The sequence below is a fragment of the Podarcis cretensis genome (genome assembly GCF_951804945.1).
Source record: "Podarcis cretensis genome assembly, chromosome: 1".
Classification (NCBI taxonomy): domain Eukaryota; kingdom Metazoa; phylum Chordata; class Lepidosauria; order Squamata; family Lacertidae; genus Podarcis; species Podarcis cretensis.
Genome location: NC_137170.1, coordinates 123,292,337 through 123,313,203, shown reverse-complemented (window position 1 = coordinate 123,313,203; position 20,867 = coordinate 123,292,337). Strand labels below are relative to the sequence as shown.

Here is a 20,867-nt window from a genome sequence, read left to right as displayed (position 1 = left end):
TAAGCTGCTGTATTTGGATCCTCTGTCTTATTGGTTTCCTCCAAAAGGCAGGACTGTGATTGCCTGATATTGTTCCCTCCAAAATGTATCCTTTCTAGCTAGTTCCCTGTCCCTATAAATGTAGCTCTCCCCTCCTCAGGCCCCAGTCTTGTTGCTTTAATAAAGAAGTGTTACTAGAGAACTGTCTCCAGCATATTATGTCAAGAGAGCTGAAATCACAAACCCCACGTCACAACAGAAAGTACCAAGGGAAGCATCCAAACCAGCTTCAAAGGTGGCCCCAGATGGAACATTTTACAGAAATCTGAAAAAGAGGTACCAGGGCATAGATGACTGGTTAGACAGCCTGTCTTCTGGAGAGGTTGTAACTGCTGAACCAGACCCAGCTAGTGGTAGGAAGAGTTTCTGTGGTAAGGAGACTTAAGGCGGTGTCCACGCTACATCTTTAAAGCACATTTGAAGCAAATTCTTTCCCTCAAAGAATTCTGAGCACTGTAGCTTTACCTGTCACAGATTTACATTTCCCAGCAAATCTTAACATTATCTACAGTGCCCAGAATTCTTTTGAGGGAGACTCTGCTTCGAATGAGCTTTAAAAGGTATAGTGCGTATGCTGTAAATCCCCAACCCCTACAATCTCACTTTATCGCAGGCTAAATTATTTCGAAAATTCTGATTTAGTACCTTAATCTCATCTGAAAGGTCTTCAACTGAAGGAGTACCAACATCATATTCAATGCCACCGTGGAGATGGAAATACTGATTCTGGGTGTATACAAAATGCTGGCACTTAAAATCTGGTCCGAGCAAAATTGGAGGCAGCTCACGTTCCGTTTTGACTTTGTCGTCTACAAAAAGGAAGAACTGGTTTTTAACACAGAGGAGAAGGCAGCTGCCACTGCTCTCAGCGAATGACATGAATGAATGACATTGCTAATAATATAAAATTATATGCCCAAACTTTAAGCAGCACTTTCAAAAATGCAGATTTCCCGTAGTTTCATCACATAATAAGGACTGGTTGGTGTCAAAAGTGTTATGTACTGAAGTTCTCACCCTGGGCCAGCAGGGGGATACTGTAGATAGTTATGCAAATGAAGGATCAAAAGTGATGTTCAGTGATTGGATAGTTTTAGAAAGTTGTTACAGTAACATGGTACTGGAGCTCTATATAAGCAGGCTGATTGAGCCCTTCAGTTCAGTTCTGTCCTGGCCTGTGAATAAACAAGAGCTGTTTGAAGAATCGCTGTGTTGTCTGATATTTTCACCCACAAGAGTATGCTACGTAAGAGTTCCCTGGGAAGAGTTGATTGTTAAACCACTCTGTATCTCCATGAGAGGAACGTGGGTCTCCTCACAAAACCCTTCACAAACTACAATTCTGATTATTCTTTGGGGAAAACCATGGCTATCTGAAGTGGTATAATATTGCTTTAAATGTATGGTGGAGATAGAGCCATAGTGTACTCTTTTGACATTAAGGTTGACATTTTGGATTAAGAAGTAGTTCCAGTTCTTGTTCATTAGGAACAAATTCCATGGTGACTGGTTCCCTTTTATTTCCTTTATTAATTCTTGCCACATGGAACCCCAATCAACTGTTATTCATTCATTTGGAGGGAGTCTGGTGTCTTAATTTTAGCAGACCCTCCAAGTGTCCCTATTTTCAAGGTACAGTCCCGGATTTACAGAAAACTGTCCCAGTTTCTGATCTGATCTTGGAATGTCCTGCTTTTCCTTAGGATGTCCCTATTGTCAACAGAGAAATGTTTGAGGATCTGGAGTTATCCAGCCCCTGAGCCATCCGAAGAAATCCCTGTATAGGGAAGTGTTTTTTAATGTTTAATGTTTTTATATATTTTTATATACGTTGGAAGCTGCCCAGAGTGACTGGAGCAAGGCAGTCAGATGGGTGGAGTATAATAATTTACTATTTCTACCCTGCCCATCTGGCTGGGTTTCCCCAGCCACTCTGGGCAGCTCTCAACCGAATATTAAAAACACAATACAGTGGTGCCTCGCAAGACGAAATTAATCCATTCCGCGAGTCTCTTCGTCTTGCGGTTTTTTCGTCTTGCGAAGCGCGGCTATTAGCGGCTTAGAGGCTTAGCGGCTTTAAGAAAAAGGAAACAAACTCGGAAGAACTCGCAAGACCTTTCGTCTTGCGAAGCAAGCCCATAGGGAAATTCGTCTTGCGGAACGACTAAAAAAATGGAAAACTCTTTTGTCTAGCGAGTTTTTCATCTTGCGAGGCATTCGTCTTGCGGGGCGCCACTGTATAGCATTAAACATTAAAAACTTTCCTAAACAGGGCTGCCTTCAGATGTCTTTTAAAAGTAAGATAGTTGCTTATTTCCTTGACATCTGATGGGAGGGCATTCCACAGGGCAGGCACCACTATCGAGAAGGCCCTCTGCCTGGTTAATAAATAGTAGAATTATTATTATGGAAAAGGACGTCCCTGCTTTTATCAGAGAAATGTTGGAGGGTACGTTTCAGGTGCATTGCCTCTTGTATGCTTTTGTTAACACAAAATTTCATTTGTTTTAGTCCATTGCAGGGTATACAAGCATGTCATGTCGACTGCCTGGCTTTTTGTTTTTGTTTACTAAGCGTTCCTTGCATTTTTGCTACTGTTGTCTAATGTGGATTGTGCGTGATGTATCATTGCTGGTTGGACTGATTGTAAAGTTGTTTGTTTGTTTGTTTTAAAAAAGCGGTTCTAGTTCTCAATGAGCTGTTAAACCTGAATGAGGACTGTACCATTTTAGACAACTGGTAAGGGGCTCGTAAAGGGACGCTGTGGGTTAAACCACAGAGCATAGGGCTTGCCGATCAGAAGGTCGGCAGTTCAAATCCCTGCGGCGGGGTGAGTTCCCGTTGCTCAGTCCCTGCTCCTGCCAACCTAGCAGTCTGAAAGCACGTCAAAGTGCAAGTAGATAAATAGGTGCTGCTCCTGCGGGAAGGTAAATGGCATTTCCGTGCCCTGCTCTGGTTCTCCAGAAGCAGCTTAGTCATGCTGGCCACATGACCTGGAAGCTGTACGCCGGCTCCCTCGGCCAATAAAGCGAAATGAGCTCCGCAACCCCAGAGTCGCTCACAACTGGACCTAATGGTCAGGGGTCCCTTTACCTTTACCTTTACCTTTACCTTTACCTAAGGGGCTCGTATGATTGTTCCTGCAGATATGACCTATAACTTGTTCATGGATTAAAAGCAATTTCTCAGCAAAAGGATAGAACATAGTCTTACCTGAATATGGCTGAAGAAGCCGACTTAAATTCGGGATTTTATTTTTCCTTTTTAAATTGATAATAAATGGAATAAGAAAACTCATTAGCTTTAGATATGCAATGTTTTTCCGGATCTCGACCTTTTTTTCTAGGTATTTCTTCACAAGTTTTTGTTGAAGAGCTAGCCTCTGCTGCAGCCTCTGGTATCTATGCATACTGAGGCTGTCCTCAGTCATCCTTATTGCATTACAAAGGTTGTATGCTGCATCAAACTTGAACACATTTTCATACTGCTGAACCTCTGTGGTGGCAAAAGTCAACTTAAGAAATATGTAGTCTGCAAACTGCATAAAGAATGCTTTTTCCTCTGGACTGTTAGGGTCATACGTTGGATCTTCATTCAGGTTTTCCTCATAGATTCCTTGGAAATCTGGTTCTTTTGAAATATCCATTAGACCTATATCATACATATGTACACAAAAAGATATATAAATATATGAAATAAAAACAGATCAGTTAAACTACAGATATTCCCTGTCCTACATGGATGAGGACCAGACAATTAAGTCCAGTCAAAGGCGACTATGGGGTTGCGGCGCTCATCTCGCTTTCAGGCCGAGGGAGCTGGCGTTTGTCCACAGATGGCTTTCTGGGTTATGTGGCCAGCATGACTAAACTGCTTCTGGCACAACGGAACACTGTGATGGAAACCAGAGCGCACGGAAACGCCGTTTAGCTTCCTGCCGCAGCGGTATCTATTTATCTACTCACACTGACATGCTTTCGAACTGCTAGTGTTAAGTTGTGGGTTGACATAGCAGACGACACAGCGATTTCTCCAAGTAGCTCTTTATTTTGTAAGCTGGAATAGAACTGACTGCAAACAGCTTAGCCGGTCTGCTTTTATAGGCAGCCGGCTGTCAACATTGTAGCAACAACAGCCCAGAGTTCCCGCCTAAAATAACTGACGTGGACCTGAGTGAAAACTATATACAGACCTGAGTGAAAACTATATACAGTATCCCCCTGCTGGCCCAGGGTGAAACTTCACTATATAACAGCTAGGTTGGCAGGAGCTGGGACAGAGCAATGGGAGCTCACTCCATTGCGGGGATTCGAACCGCCAACCTTCTGATTGACAAGCCCAAGAGACTCAGTGGTTTAGACCACAGCGCCACCCGCATACCTTTTTACCTACATGTATATACACACACACATGTGTATATATATATATATATATATATATATATATATATATATATATGCGCGCAAGTGAAACAACTGTAATTAGTATGTAAAAAAAATCTAACACAAATAAAAGTTCACAGAAGTGGCTTTTTAAATCATACAGGATAACCTTGCACGTCAAGAGAACTCCTTACTCATCCTTACTTTAATTTTTGTCAGGGCTTTTTTTCAGCCGGAACTCATCAGAATTCAGTTCTGGCACCTCTCAGATGGGCGCCATTGCCATTATAAGAGAACAAGGGAGGCATTCATGGGGAGTTCTAGAACCTCTGTTTCTAGAGAAATAGTGCTGATTTTTGTCAAGAAATTTGGAAACTATTAAATTCCCATTTACTTCTGTTTTAAATACAGGCACCCAAATTTAGGAAGCAGTATTCCAAGGCACCCTTTGGTGGGTGTTGCCAATGCAGATAAGAATTTGGATGCTCCTCATCTGTGCCACAGGGCTTATGACTAGTATGAGTAGGTACAATTTTCTACTTTAGGCAGCAACTTTTTTGTCCGGGCTTTGGATTTTCACCTCCTGAAATATGGCAACCCTATCTTACCAGCTTGACAGAACTCTGCACAGGCAGTTCTTTCTGTTTGAGGGATGCCGTCTGCGTCAATATCCATGCTAGAACGCCACAGTTCAGAGAATCTGACACGTTTTTCTTTGGGCATGTATGCCCCATGCCACAAGGCTTTCAGCATGTAATCCACGGCGATCAACATTTGTCCGATTCGCGTGTCAAAGTATGCTGGAGGGAGAGAGCAAGAAGTACTTTGGTCGTAATTAGCATCCAAACTGATGGACGGAATTTGGTTCAGACAGTAAATCCCAACAGACAACTCTCTGATGATCTGATGGATTTCTCTGCAGTCCAACTCTAAGTCGGGCTCCACGGGTGTTAGAAAAATAGCTGTTGGGACATTTATGCTTTTCATTTGTCTCAGCAGCCCAGTGGGGAGGTCCAACGTTTGGCGCAAGTTATCTTTGGTTGCCAGCCAGCTACAAAACGAAGTGGTCAGTAGTTCCTGAAGCTCGCTTCGCTCGTACTTCTCAAAGAAGGCACTTGCGTTTCTCTGCGCAGCTAGGTGAGCTAAATAAGTTGCCTCATCTGCTTGCTCATTCCTAAGCACTTGCTTTTTCAGTGGTCTCAGCATCATATTGCCTCTTTTTCTGTTCTATTGTTTCCTAAATACTTTAAAAAAAAAAAGAGGGAGAGAGAATATTTAATGCACGTGAGTTAATCAAGTGGTTTATGGGTTGTTGGAACAGAAATATTCCTGTGAAGATAGGACTAAAACACAGAGCCTAAGTAGTATATTCCTTGACCTTTAACAAGGCACATTTCCGAGCACAATTCAAAGTGTTGGTGTTGACCTTTAAAGCCCTAAACTGCCTCAGGCCAGTATGCCTGAAGGAGTGTCTCCACCTCCATCATCCAGCCCGGATACTGAGGTCCTCCTCTGAGGGCCTACTGGCAGTTCCCTCACTGTGAGATGTGAAGCCAGGCAGAGGGCCTTCTTGGTAGTGGCACCCACCCTGTGGAACATCCTCCCATCAGATGTCAAGGAGATAGATAACTATACAACTTTTAGAAGACATCTGAAGGCAGCCCTATTTAGGGAAGGTTTTTAATGGTTGACGTTTTATTGTGCTTTTAATCAGGGCCGTCTTAACTAAAGGCGCTAGGGGTGCGGGGCACCCGGGAACCGGGCTCTCAGGGGCGCCAGGCCGAGAGTCCGGGGCCCGAGAGTTGAGTCTGGGGAAGAGCTCGCCCATCAGTCGGAGTGCCGCAAGGGGCTTTTCTGCTGCGGGCGGCTCTGTGCCGCGAGTTTGGGCACGACCAAGGCTGTGAGATGCTGAGGCGGCAGGCCGGCTCCGCCTTCCTGCTCACCTGGGACTGGGCAACCTGGGGTGTGTGTGTGTGTGCCCTGGGCGGATCTTTGCACCCCAGCACTGCACATGCTTAAGACAGCCCTGCTTTTAATACTTTGTTGGGAGCTGCCAACAATAAACAATAAAATTATGATTATTGCGGTGGACATGCCCTCAATGCATGCAGAGGGGCCAGTGTGGTGTGCAATGCTACATGTAGAAATTACTGCCAGGTGGAGCTAGACACTCAAATAGGACAAAAGAAGAGTGCCTATCTAGAGGTGCATTTCTTTAGCTTTGGCCCCACATTATTTCTGTGATTGTAAGTTTTTTTAAACAAACAAACAAACAAACAAACAAACAAACAAACAAACCTGTTTTTAATATTTTAATTTTGATATTTAATATTGCCTTTTAATTGCTGTAATCTGCACTGGGGACTTAGAGTGGATAGCAGGCAATAAGTAAATAAATAATAGAAGTTTGCAATAACTAAGCAATTTCTTATGGGACAGGAAAGTCCCCTTAGATATTCTGCCCTGACTAGGGTTGCCATATGTCCAGAAAGCTGGGATTTGGCTGTCAGAAACTGCGTCTGGGTGGAAATCACTGAAAATGTCCTGGGAAATCTGGAGGTAAGGCAACTGTCATGTTAGTATTGTAGATTTTGGCGAACTTTCTTAAAAATACCTCAAAAATGTCTCAACAACTTGGGGCAAAACTTTAAAAAGCTTGACAACTTTGACCCCCCCTCCAAAAAATACCTCAACAACTATGATAATCCTAGCCCTGACACCATTTTGAATTGGGCCCTTATGAAAGCTACCACAATATTATTATTATTATTATCACCATTTCTATTTAAGCATGACCTGAAAAGTAAGGGTAAAGGAAAAGTTACTGTTTTTTTGTTTTTAAACTACCCACACTGGAACAGGAAGGTATTGAAAAGCCTTAAGGGAAAAAACCACCTGCGATCTTGAACACCCATTCTAAACTGTATGTTTTCTAGATTGCGGGAGGTTGATGTAGAGGGGGAGAGAAACGGAAGATTGCCGTAGTTAAGAGGGAAAGTGCAATATTGCCAAAATCTCAGAAGGAAAAATAGAAGCATCACCAGAAAAATGCTTTTCCAAATCCAGGCGGTGCATTCAAAAGACAAGCCTGCGCAGGTACCATAGCCAGCAACTGTGAGGCCTTGTCTCTTGTCCCAGGTCTAGGGAGCACCCACTTTTGTTTCCCTCAGCTGTTGTGTAGTAGACAGTGTGGGAAGAGAGGCTGCTGACTAGATGTGGTAGCCATGGAAACCAAAGAACAATGAGGGAAGTCAACAATGAGGGAGCCTGTGGGATGGAGTCAGTAAAAAGACTATTTTTACTGGGCAATTTCCACCTTTTCTGTGGGGGCAGACAGCTCTTCAGTGGACCCAGACAACGTTGATTGTATTATGTGCTGTTTCTGAGTGTCCCTTCCACAGTTCAGTATATATATAAGTATGCTAGGAACTTCACTGTGCTTGTCTGCCTGCATCCAATGGGATTTCTGACTCTGAAAGGCTGCCCCCTTCCCTATTTCACACCAAACAGCTTGCCTTTCCAAATAGAGAGGGATATCGTGGCCACACTAGAACTTTCCATGGCCTAATCTAGGCAGCCTAGTCCAGGCATAGGCAAATTCTGCCCTCCAGATGTTTTCGGACTACAACTCCCATCATCTCTAGCTAACAGGACCAGTGGTCAGGGATGATAGGAATTGTAGTCTCAAAACATCTGGAGGGCAGAGTTTGCCTATGCCTGGCCTAGTCAGTATTTATACTTCAAATTCTTAGTGATTCTGTCAACAAATGCACTGTTGTTGTTAGCAAGCTGAAAAATTACTGCCAGGAAATTAAAATCAGAGGAGTCCCGAGCTTTCGGCAAGGAGCCATCCCGCTCATGCTAGACAAAAAAGCAAATTTCCTTCATCCTCAAGGCATTTCTTCCTATTTCACCTCCTGCGTTGCAATCCGTTCTACCAAACAACTCCAGATCTGCCATTTAAAAATATTAAGAACTTCGGGTCAGCATGTTCCATGAGCAGTTTTACAACCATTCATTTTATTACGATCAACAAATCTCTTCAGATTACTTACAACCATTCCACAATTTAAAGAGAAACGTTTCTGCAATCGGGAGTAATCTTAATTTCATTTCAGGATTCCCTCTCCTCCAAAAGTGATTATTCCTATGGTATGATAACAGTAGCTTTTAATTCTTGAATTCAAGATTGCATTCATCTGCACAAAAAAGGTTGTGATCTGTTTTGTGTTTCCCCCCAAGGCCCACACTGAACTTGGGTTGTAGTGAATTTGCATTAGCTAGTAGGTTACTTCTGGAATTAGTTACTACAGTGGAATTCTTAACTCTGCTTTCAGTTGCCCTTTGTGCTGCTCTTCAAACATCAGTTGCATAATTTTCTTCCAGCTCAAGTGGGAAGTTCAGGGATAAGTGTGGGTCAAACAACCTGGAAAGAGATTTTGGCACCTGATCACTGTTGCAACAGTAATTTATTATCCACATTGAACAATACGATGACTGCAGCAAACCTTTGCTGATATATTCATTCTAGTGAGGTTTTCTTGGCATCTGAACCAGTTTTGTTGTAATTTACATAAAAATCTCTGCCAGCAACTGCACCATATCTTTATTTCAGGTGGAGCTGCAGTATGGATCTACCCAATAAAAATGCACTCTGATCTCGGGCCACAACACCATCCTTCCCCTCTTATGCAAAGGAAACTGGTGGGAGCAAGACAGCAAGCAGCTATGATGTCCTTGAGAAGAGGAAGAAAATGGAACTGCCCATCATCAGACTCTTCTCCTCTAGCGCCCCTGAGGGCGGCTGCCCAAATTTACAGGCAGTATACTTTAGCAAAGATGCTAAGCAATTTTGGTCCTATTGGAAAATTCAGCACACCCGCTCTATAGGCTTCTTCACACAGGTACAGTGGTGCCTCGCAAGACGAAAAGAATCCGTTCCGCGAGTCTCTTCGTCTAGCGGTTTTTTCGTCTTGCGAAGCAAGCCCATTAGCGGATTAGCGGATTAGCGCTATTAGCAGTTTAGCGGCTTATCGGCTTAGCAGATAAGCAGATAAGCGGCTTAGAAAAAGGGGGGGAAAGGGGGGGAAAACCCGCAGGAACTCACAAGACATTTTTGTCTTGCGAAGCAAGCCCATAGGAAATTCGTTTTGCGAAGCACCTCCAAAACGGAAAACTCTTTCGTCTAGCGAGTTTTCAGTCTTGCGAGGCATTCGTCTTGCGGGGCACCACTGTACATGCTGCTCCTACACTCACAGAAGTATTTATGCCAGTGGTTTTCGTAATTTTTATTTGATTTTACAACTGTAAAATTATAACAATATCAAATACACACTATTGTCATATTTTTCAACTGCATCTTATTTCTTCACCTGTATTTTAAGTGTCTCCATGTTATCCAATGTATTTCTTACAAGCGTTGTTAAAATCCTAGAGTTTTCATTTGCTTACAGTGGTCTCTTAAATACATTATAAATCTTTTCCATTATTTCTTAAAACTTTTGCCTTCTTGGTTCCCGAGTGTTCCGGTCAGTTTTGCCATTTCGGCATAGTCCAACAGCTTAGTTTGCCATTCTTATCTGCTAGGGACTTTCATCTTCTTTCCACCTCTGGGCTCATAGCATCCGTGCGGCCGCCGCTGCATAAATGAAAAGTATTTTCTGCCAGTGGCACCCTGGGGTGCCTTGAAGGATGGTTGGGTGCCACGGGCAACACTGGCCTCTGTCCCTCCTCTGATGCCCTCTTGCATCTCTGCCTCCCAAAGGCTTGCACAGCTGTTTGTTGCAGCAGCCCTGGCTACAAGCTCTGCAGGCAAATGGTGACTTTGGGAGGCACCTCTCTTTGGAAAAGGGGCAGCTCAGAGACCAGGGACAGCAGCAGCAACTGCCTGGAGGACTCCTAAGGAGAGGGGAGAGGCTGAGGGAACACTCCACAAGGGTGTTTGAAAAAGGGTGAGAGGCTGCCAGCTGGTCAAGGGAGATGTGGACTCAAAACGGTTAAAACCCTCTGCTCTATGTGATAGACATATTCTGCAGGAAGAAAAAATGTGCACTGGGAATAACTGTACAGTGGTACCTCAGGTTAAGTACTTAATTCATTCTGGAGGTCTGTTCTTAACCTGAAACTGTTCTTAACCTGAAGCACCACTTTAGCTAATGGGGCCTCCTGCTGCCAACGCGCCACCGGAGCACGATTTCTGTTCTCATCCTGAAGCAAAGTTCTTAACCTGAAGCACTATTTCTGGGTTAGCGGAGTCCGTAACCTGAAGCGTATGTAACCTGAAGCATATGTAACCTGAGGTACCACTGTACAAGTATACAGAGCCAGCATTGACCAATGGCTCCTTATGGAGAGATACTTGGGAGCTAATACACTGGCATTGTATAACACTTTATTTACAAGGGTACAGCTTAAAATGTTTGCACACAGAGCAGCTCTATAACCTTTCAACTACTTGCTGGTTCCCTTTGTGGAATCTACTTGAGTGTCTGCTTCGATGCCCTTGGCTACGTTATACGACTACATCAATGAATATACAGAGTCCAAGACTTTTAAAAAACCCTTTATTTTCTTTCATGTTCACAACATAGAAACATCATTCAGAACAAACCAGGGACCATCTAGCTAGCTAGTCATGACAACGTTCCACTGAAGCCAACAGAATGTCGTGGGTTGTGAGACTCCATACGTTTGTTCTCAGCGGGATCTCTAGCACTGATCCTGCACACATTAACTCAAAAGTAAGTCCCACTGCTGATCCCACTCGGGCTGACTCCCAATTAAGCACACTGGCTGTATCTGGCATTTCCTGGATTATGACCACCGTGTGATTGAGTTCGTAACAGGCTTCCCAGAATCCTGTACGCAGCTACTCGACTGGAAGTGACTGGAGTCTTGTACACTTGTCAGATGCCTTTTCGCTGCTGTTTTCCATTTTTGCAATCCTGGAACCAAACTGCATGGCCCTCTTTGGCAGGACCGACGAGGCTGTCAAGCCAAGCTCAGCCGCTGCCAGGCGGAGAAGCAATTTCTCCCCGATGCCTCGACGTAGAGTCAAGTTTGCTTTCTCCCAGATGGGAAGAGAATTGAGAAAAGATACTACTTCTTCGTCAAGAAACGGAAACCTAAAACGAAAAGAACACCAAGCAAAACTTGTTTTTCAAGAGAATTCAAAAATAAATTGCGAAGAATATTTTTGGAAAAATCCTTGAATCGACTTATTTGGCAGTTACAATCAGAGCTAATTAGTAGTTTCCTGTAAGTATCCAAATGTGTGAATTATTCATAAAGGTAAAGGACCCACGACAGTTAAGTCCAGTTGCGGACGATTCTGGGGTTGCGGCGCTCATCTCGCTTTACAGGCTGAGGGAGCTGGCGTTTGTCCGCAGACAGTTTTTCCGGGTCATGTGGCCAGAATGACTAAGCTGCTTCTGGCGCAATGGAACACCGAAACCAGAGCAGCGGATGGAAATGCCGTTTACCTTCCCACCAAAGTGGTACCTATTTATCTCCTTGCACTTTTTGGCGTGCTTTTGAACTGCTAGGTTGGCAGGAGGTGGGACCGAGCAACGGGCGTTCATCCCGTTGCAGGGTTTTGAACCGCCAACCTTCTGATCGGCAAGCCCAAAAGGCTCAGTGGTTTAGACTTCAGCACCACCCGTGTATTCATACACACACCTATAAAAAAAGCCAGGCAGCTCAGAGCTAGACAAGCATACTGTGGGAAACTGTGGAGAGACACATCCTTCTGAGATGTGTAAACTGAAGGTCAATCCAGATAAGACAGAGGCACTGTGAGTGGGCGGTTCCTTAGACCGGATGGATGGGAGATTGCCTGCTTTTGATGGAGTCACACGCCATTTAAGGAGCGGGTACGCAGTTTGGGGGGGGGTACGTCTGGATTCTGTTGCTTGAGGCTCAGGTGGTCTTGATGACATACAGCACCTTCCATCAGCTTCAGCTGGTGGCCCAGCTGTGCCCTTATCTGGACAGGGATAGCTTAATTTCTGTCACCCATGCTCTGGTGAACTCTAGGATAGATTACTGCAACACATTATACGTGGTGCTGCCTCCAAAGATGGATCGGAAACTTCAGCTAGTGCAGAATTCTGCAGCAGGTTGCTCAACAGGGCAAGATGGTTACACCGATCCTGGAATGAACAGGCTGCCAATAAGTTTCTGGGTTCAATTAAGTGTGCTGGTTTTGACCTATAAAGCCTTAAACGGCTCAGGACCATGATACCTCTCCCCATATGAACCAATCTTGAACCCTGCAATCTTTGTGTGCCTCCTTCACAACAGGTCTGGAAGACGGCAACATGAGAAGAGGCTTTTTCTGTGGTGGCTCCCTGTCTGTGGAATGCTCTCCTGGAGGAGGTTCAGCCGGTGCCCTCATTGCATATACAGTGGTACCTCTGGTTACGTACAGTGGTGCCTCGCAAGACGAAAAGAATCCGTTCCACGATTCTCTTCGTCTAGCGGTTTTTTCATCTTGCGAAGCAAGCCCATTGATGGCTTAGCGGATTAGCGCTATTAGCGGCTTAGCGGCTTTTAGCGGCTTAGCGGCTATTAGTGGTTTAGCGGCTTAGAAAAGGGGGGGGAGGAAAAAAAAGCAAGCCCATAGGGAAATTCGTTTTGTGAAGCGCCTCCAAAACGGAAAACCCTTTCGTCTAGCGGGTTTTCCGTCTTGCGAGGCGTTCGTCTTGCGGGGCACCACTGTACTTAATTCGTTCCGGAGGTCCGTTCATAACCTGAAACTGTTCTTAACCTGAGACACCACTTTAGCTAATGGGGCCTCCCACTGCTGCCGCGCCGCCACTACGCGATTTCTGTTCTCATCCTGAAGCAAAGTTCTTAACCCGAGGTACTATTTCTGGCTTAGCGGAGTCTGTAACCTGAAGCGTATGTAACCTGAAGCGTATAACCCGACCTACCACTGTACAGTGGATGCTCAGGTTGCAAAAGTGATCAATGCAGGATGCATGTTCGCAACCCGCAGTGGCGCATCTGCGCATGCGCGAGTTGCAATTCAGTGCTTCTGCGCATGCGCGACCACCAAAACCTGGAAGTAACCCGTTCCGGTACTTCCGGGTTTTGGCGGTTCGCAACCTGAAAAAACATAACCTGAAGTGTCTGTAACCGGAGGTATGACTGTAGTTAGTAAAGGTAAAAGTCCAGTCAAACTTGACTATGGGGTTGTGGCGCTCATTTCGCTTTACAGGCCGAGGGAACCAGCGTTTGTCCGCAGACAGCTTTCTGGGTCATGTGGCCAACAGGACTAAACTACTTCTGGCGCAACACAACACTGTGATGGAAACCAGAGGGCACAGAAACGCCATTTACCTTCCCGCTGCAGCAGTACCCATTTATCTACTTGCACTGGTCTGCTTTCAAATTGCTAGGTTGGGAGGAGCTGGGACAGAGCAACGGGAGCTCACTCCATCATGGGGATTCAAACCACCAACCTTCCAATCGGCAAGCCAAGCCCAAGAGGCTCAGTGGTTTAGATCACAGCGCCACAAGTTCCCGCATGTATTTAGGTGCCAGGCAAAAACATTCCTCTTCTCCCAGACCTTTGGCTAATGAAATAATCTATGGCCTTTTAAACTGGTGGAGGTGGGGAATTGATTTCGTTTGTTATTATGATATGTATTTTTTTTTCTTTTTATATTAAAAACTGCCTTGTGATCCTCAGATGAAGGGCAGTATAGAAATTTAATAAATCAACATCATCACCATCACTTCAACTTGCTGCAGCTGAATGACATAATGCTAACAAAATATCCTCAGTTATCATGATTTTAAAAGAAACAGCCCAGTAACTTCTCCCCCCCAAACAGCTTACCTAGCTTCTTTGCCATGATCCCCAATAACTCTATCATCTCGGCCAAGGTTCCTAGATGAAATTCGCCCCAGTTCCATTTCCAGTTCTTCATTCAATCCCTCCAAACCATGTTTTTCAAAGCAAGCCCGGTGCCTAGAATAGCCGGCAAGCTGCTCATCTGCTCCAATTCCAGTAAGTACAATCTGCAACAGAGCACAACTTGCAGTCTTAGCATTTATTTACTCAACCAGCTGTACCCTAAAACACTTTTGCTCCACAATATTTTGCATTTACTTTGGTAAATCTAATTATAGCTACATACAAACTAAACTCTATTTAGATAAGGGAGCTACAAGTAAAGAGTTTTATAAGATTCAATTCTGTTCCAATGAACAACTGGCGATCTATTTAGACAGGAGCAGAACTGCATTTTATTCAGCTGGAAATATGCAGAAGATGACTATGCCAGATTTTCATCCCATTTAAATCATAGAGCCATCATCGTTACAAAAAAGAATACAGTAAGCGGTGTTCAAAACTCCCATTGCTCTAGGCGCACTTCGCAACTGGGAATTTCATTAGTGCAAGCAGATTCTGAGCTCTGGGCACAGTACTGCACTTAAGATTTCAAATTAAAACTGCACAGCGGAAGGAAAGGAGGACCTTTTTCTGCCTCCCCACTTCCAGCCACTTTCTGAAGAATATAGAAGAGACCTTCTTAAGAATATTAGGGGGGTGGGCAGGAGAAGGACTCAACCATGTGAAAAATGAACATATTTTAACTGCAGTTCATTCATTTTCAGCTTGTATTCTTGTTATAAAAAAACATGCCTAGACATTCCGTTGTTGTACCCATAACTTAGGTTTAAGGTGCCATTTAGCTCCTAACTTTCGTATCTCAGTTTCTATCAGTGACAGTAAGCCCGTAACTTACTTTCACATATCTAACTTGTCCACATTCAATTTTACATGTGTGGCAAAAGAGCTAATAAAATAAAAAGGAACTGCACAGTTATGCCCGGAGTATAAGCAGGGCTCACTCCCTTGTAGGCTTAGGATTGCAATACCAACTATGGAGTAAAAATAGATGTGTGTGAGAGAGTCGTTAAGTCATAAATCGATAGCTATCATTATACCTTCGCAACGCTTTTATATGGCCTTATATCTCCTTGACTGGTAATCAGGCCTTCTCCTCTGGAAGCAAACCACACAGCACAACCGATGCTATCATCCAGAACAGTGCCCAAGGGATAAACTAAATGACTTATGTGTTGTTGTCTCATTGCTTTTAACTCCTCAAGCGTAACGTTGATTTCCACGAAATTCCACGATCTGGAAGGACTGATGGTTTTCAGTTCTTCCAACCCTGCCTTGCCGGTAATTCTGTCAGGCACGTTAAAAGATGACGAAGAGCCACATTTCACAATGCCGGTGTCATCGAAGCATCCCTGACTAGGGGGCGACTGTTTCTGTTCCTTGCTCTGTTTCTTGGTGGAACTGCTTTGCCTTCCTTGGTGTGTTACCTTGAAGGCCACATTGAGAAGATCAATGGGTTCTTCTGAAGGAACGTGCCTGTCAGCAAGGACTGCTATGAGAATGGAATCAATGCCCCCAGAAAAAAGCACCGCAACATGGGGTTTCGTCAGAGTTGTACCTGACATTTCTCCTCTTAAATGATCGGCCTCTCTAGACAGACATAAAACTCGTCTTTCTACTGCTCTACTCAACACGTCAATAAACTGGCGAACGAGTTCCTTCTTATGGTGCTCTGCAAGGAACATCTGCAGAACTTCCACATCTGCTACATTGGTAAAATCAAATAACCGGGACTCCTCCTGTGTGTTAAGGGACTCCTTATTTAACGGAATGACAGGCGCTACCAACGTGTGTGAGTCATTCACCACAAGAGACACGTAACTTGGAGAATATTTGGAAGCCATATTTAAGTCACCAAGGACTCCTTTCTTGGTAGCATTCTGTCTGGAAGGGTATTTCCAAGGATACAATGTTAAAGTCACCGCTTCAGATGCAGCGCAGGCCTTGAGATCCAATCTGAAGATTCCCGATGCCGGAACTTCCTGCCACAGATTATGAGAGACAGCACTTACGGAAGAAAGCACGAGAACTTTGTCTACCTCTTTATTGAACTGCCACAGCAGACTGCGGCGGCCAAAGAAGTCTCTGCCGAACCACAAGCAATGCTCCGACGCCTGATAAAAAACAAAAGACCATGGACCCTGAATGGAAGAGAACACTGACAAAACATCCGATTCACGGCTGCATGTGCAAAGTTGCCGAAAAACAATTTGAGTGTCGTTCTCTTCAGCCGTTACAGGAACACCGCTGAAGATTTCCCCATTCCAAAGAAACACATTGCCACTCGTAGGATCTTCCACAGGCTGTGGAGTCAACTGTCCCCTTAAGTGAAGCACATGGCCAGAAAATAAGCAGTGGTATGGAAGTTGGGGTACAGTCTTTATCAGTTGTTGACTACTATTGGGTCCTCTTCTCGTAAGATTACATAAAATATCCTCTTTCAAGAAACAGCCGTCAGGGGGACGTACAGACAAGCTGACCACACAGCAAATTCCACACATTGTAAAGGCGTGTTTGAGGCCTTAGCTTATTTCTTGATTTTGGTTTTCTCCAAATTCTCCATTTCCTGATGTGCCTTCTTCAGTTCATCTAATGTGTCTGTAAAAAAGGAGGAAAACCTGTATTTAGCACATCAGTTAAAAACTGCAAAATAAAAACGTTATAAAGTATTCTAGGCAGTCCATAACTGCATGCTCTAAAAGTCCAATTATTGCCAAATTTAAAATGCACTTTCAACTGTGTCCACAATCCAGAAATCTGCAATAACAAGAAGGGGAACAACTCCTCCAATCAAATGGACTGGGCAGGAGCAGGAAAAGGGGGGTGGGGTGCCAATATGTAATCTATGTCCCAGCTAACAGCAGGGAAGGAAACACAATAGTCGCAACAGAAGACTCATTCTGCTAGTATTCTCATGGGCATCTGCACCAGAGCCTGAAAATTCAGAGCTGTGGGTTACAGAACCCTTTTGAACACATGGCAAAGGTATGAATAAAAAAAAGAGGATAGGAAAACAGGAACTTGTATCACATAACTCCATAGCATATTTTTTCCCCACCAGATATAGCTGTTTAATTTCACTTCTGTAAAATTTAGCAACAGCAGTATCTGAGCTTGCTATATTCCAAATCCTGATATTTTTGTATTACAGTAATGAACTCCTTTCAGATGATTTATGATCACACCCCCATGCTAAAAACTGATATGAAGATAGCTTCTTTCATATAAGAATTTACATTTTATAACGAAACCCATCCATCAATTCACCCTTTTTATTTTGTTGAGGTAAGCTGGCTTCTTAAATCTATATTTAAGCATCATTCTAATTGATTTAACCTTAATCTCAACCACATATGAAGAATATTTTAATCTTCTTTCCTTCTTAATATCAGAAACCCCATAAATATACAACTTTGATCCTCAGTAAATCTGAGCTTTCTGATCTATCTATCTAACTATCTATCTATGGCTACTTTCAGACTAGTGATATGCTTCCCACAATCACATGACACACTTTATATGGGTCCAAGGACCAAAAATTCTTAACTGGTTCATGAAAAACAGGCCCCATAGAACTAATCATCATAAATATTTCTGGGTGGTTGCCTACATTCTAATGATGATGATGATTACTTAATTAAGGACATAATTGGGCATATATAAAGGAACGCTATCTGTACAAGTGTAATACCATGTAAAATCCGTACTATGTAACATCACGCAACTTCTCTACATCCAATCACAAATAAAAAATTAAGAGAGCCAAGGAACATACTTTTGCATTCGGATAGTGTTTGGGTTCTGTCTGCTAGAAAAAATATGTTGCTGTTGGGCTGCTGCCTGTAAACTTTCTGCAAAACAAGAAGAAAACAAGTAGGTTTAACTACACTGGGAAAAAATAAGTGTTCTTATTTCTGAGGTTTTTGTTATTGTTTTTGAATTCTGGTCTTAAATTACAATTGATTTTTTTTAAAAAAATAAAATCAGAAATCACCTTCTTTCTCTACCATTTTTCAGGGAGGGGTATCTTGCTAGATTATAGAAGTCTATAAGCAGGTTTATCTTAATTTTTTTTACAAAGCTTTGACACAAGAGTAGCGTGTAATGGTTTTCATTGATTAGGATCCCACTCATTCAGGGGGCACAAAGGGGGCATGCGTGATTAAATTTCCTGTTTCGACATTTCTAGGGACCCATGAAGTAGTTGCCGATTTGCACGTACATTGCAGATATCTTTCAGAACAAAAGTGGAAGGTACGAAAGCTAACACAGCTCAGTTTACTCTGTGCACTGCTGCAGTTATGCGCAAATCTGAACACCACATTTTCAAAGCTCCCTAGGTTTCTTCATATACAGTTAGTTATAATTTAGCAAAAGGAATTACCCGGTTCTTCTTCAAGTTGGAAACTTCATCAACTACAACTTTTTGCTCTTTAATCTGCAACGAAAGGGAAAAGAAACTGAGAAAATGCAAATGTTCTGCTACTAAATTCAATACCACCAATACACTTGGCCATTACAGGAGCACAGCATGTGGCTGGTCTTGAAGGCAAACTTTTGATTTTCCTTACAGCATTAATGGGAAGAAGCAACGTGGTTGCACTTTCTGCAAATGCACAGTAATAGAAATTCTGCTTTATTGATGTGTGTTTCTGTGTTGAAGGCAGCAGCTATGCCTTGAGAATTAACAACTCCATGAATTAGACTCTCATGATTTGCAAGACATAGTTGTTGCATCAACAGGATGGCACAAGTGCATGTTTCCTCAGAAGTAAATCCCACTGTGTACAACAGAGCTTTCTTTCTAATAAGTGTGTTTAGGGATTCAGTTGTAAGATAACGAACTGTTGACATCACTATGTTAAAATGTCACAGCAAGTTCTTTTATCTCTCTCTTGACAGCAGAAGTTAACGCTTGCTCAAGATTCTTCCACCAGAAACAATGCAAACACAGCAACAATTTAGGGCGCCTCTGTGTGGCAGTTTCCCATGGACTTGGTGCTGCTCATGAACAGCATTAGAAACTGAGATATAAGAGCTAGGAGCTAAATGGCACCTTAAATCTAGGTTATGGGTGCAACAAACGAATGTCTAGGTGTGCTTACAAACCTGAAAATGAATGAACTGCGGTTAAAATATTATGTTCATTTTTCACATGGTCTAGCCCTTCTCAAGAGGGTCCCTTCTCCAGTCTACAGACAGTAGCTGGAAGTGAGGAGGCAGAAAAAGGACCTCCTTTTCTTCCACTGTGCAGTTTTAATCTGAAATCTTAGGTGCAGTACTGCGCCCAGAGCTCAGAAACCGCTGGTGCTAATGAACTTCCCTGTTGCAAATTGTGCCCAGAACAATGGGAGTTTCAAACACTGCTCATGCATGCAAGTTTTATTTTGTAAAAAGAACTGTTATTGTTTTCCACTAACAATATAACATCAACCAAGTGTAGAGAAACAGCAGAGCACAAATATTGCACCAATATACTATCTCAAGCCATATTCATACCAGTGGAGGTAGCTGACCATTGCAGCTGGCCACCTCACAATGGAAAATTGCCACGATATATTTATAAAGAACATGGTTGTTACAGAAGGCATGAAATGAAGCTGCATGCAAGTTTTACGCAAGAACCACACAACACTGTCTTCATGATGCCCCTCATTATTTCCCCATTTAATCTGAGTTTGCCATTTGCACAGAAATCCCAGCAAGTTTCAAAACAGCAGCAAAAAAACAAAACAAAACAATGACGAAAATGCTAAATTCTGATTAAATGGGGAAAACCACAGCTTGGCCTTTTGGTGAGGACAATATCAGGTGGATGCTGCAAATAAATAAACAAAAACAAAAACCAAACAAACCCACATCCCCAAACCCCACTTGCATCCATGAACAGCACCGATTCCATAATAAACCAAAGTGCTGGATGATCATCTCCCTCTGTTAAGGTTATGCCTTTCCCATTGACCTTTCTGTTGAGCTCCTCTTTTTCATACAGCTTCATCTCCTCTGCCTTTTGTGGTATTTGGCTCGACATTTGCTGCAAGTCCGTGCTATTCCAAGGCCACCCACACTTCTTTTTCGGTGCGATCAGCAGTTGCTTTTTCGACGGATGAAAATCGCGCCTCAAAACCAGCCAGGATCATGAGATCTGAAGGAAAAGGAGGGGAAAAAGCTTCAGGATCAAGCCAGAGGCCCATGTAGTCGAGGATCCTGTTCTCACAGTGGCCAAACTGATTCCTGTAGGAAGCACACAAGCAAGACCTGAACAGCGCAGCGCTCTCCACACCTGTGAATCACAGCAACTGATACTCAAGTCACAATGCCCCCCCCAGTGGGATGGGGAGAAGGGTTACCAAAAGGGGCATCTGAACTGCAGTGACCTCGCTGCTGCCTCAGCCCCACTTCTTCCCCTCCTGCCTCCGTAAGGGGTGTCGGGGAGGCCAAAGCAAGCAGTATCACCCAAATTCTGAGGGGAAGTAAAGTTTGCCAACTAACGCAAGATAAAATTAAACTAGAAGGACGAGATGTAA

General features: G+C 43.5%; 2 protein-coding genes and 1 long non-coding RNA gene across 8 annotated transcripts in view; 1 reads left to right on the top strand and 2 right to left on the bottom strand.

Annotated features, from left to right (window-relative positions):
• Positions 1-7,621, bottom strand: part of ANKAR (ankyrin and armadillo repeat containing) — a 52,621-nt gene extending 45,000 nt beyond the window's left edge. Inside the window, exons 1-4 of one of the 4 annotated variants that reach the window (XM_079975861.1) lie at positions 7,463-7,618; positions 5,030-5,665; positions 3,253-3,690; positions 685-848 (exon numbers count right to left, since the gene is read on the bottom strand). In XM_079975861.1, coding sequence (XP_079831987.1) covers positions 685-848; positions 3,253-3,690; positions 5,030-5,630 — 1,203 coding nt within the window. In that variant the 5' untranslated portion in view covers positions 5,631-5,665; positions 7,463-7,618. Of the gene's footprint in view, positions 1-684; positions 849-3,252; positions 3,691-5,029; positions 5,666-7,462 lie in introns of all 4 variants that reach the window. The other 3 variants (XM_079975862.1, XM_079975864.1, XM_079975863.1) reach the window with 3 other exon arrangements.
• A 47-nt stretch (positions 7,622-7,668) lies between these two features.
• On the top strand, positions 7,669-11,135 carry LOC307220413. Of its 2 annotated transcripts, none has more exons than XR_013840871.1 (3): positions 7,669-7,821; positions 9,037-9,325; positions 11,025-11,135. It is a non-coding gene; the product is annotated as an uncharacterized lncRNA (long non-coding RNA). The 2 variants fall into 2 exon arrangements; XR_013840872.1 differs by having other exon boundaries at positions 7,670-7,826.
• On the bottom strand, positions 10,968-20,482 carry ASNSD1 (asparagine synthetase domain containing 1). 2 transcript variants are annotated; one of them, XM_079978913.1, is made up of 5 exons: positions 20,303-20,482; positions 18,725-18,778; positions 15,381-16,938; positions 14,266-14,447; positions 10,968-11,545 (listed from the first exon to the last, which is right to left on the bottom strand). In XM_079978913.1, exons 3-5 carry the CDS (start codon positions 16,839-16,841, stop codon positions 11,290-11,292), a joined length of 1,899 nt encoding a protein of 632 aa, XP_079835039.1. In that variant the 5' UTR covers positions 16,842-16,938; positions 18,725-18,778; positions 20,303-20,482; the 3' UTR covers positions 10,968-11,289. The 2 variants fall into 2 exon arrangements, with proteins under 2 accessions (XP_079835039.1, XP_079835038.1); XM_079978912.1 differs by lacking the exons at positions 18,725-18,778; positions 20,303-20,482 and adding an exon at positions 18,116-18,191.
• Positions 20,483-20,867: the final 385 nt, after the last annotated feature.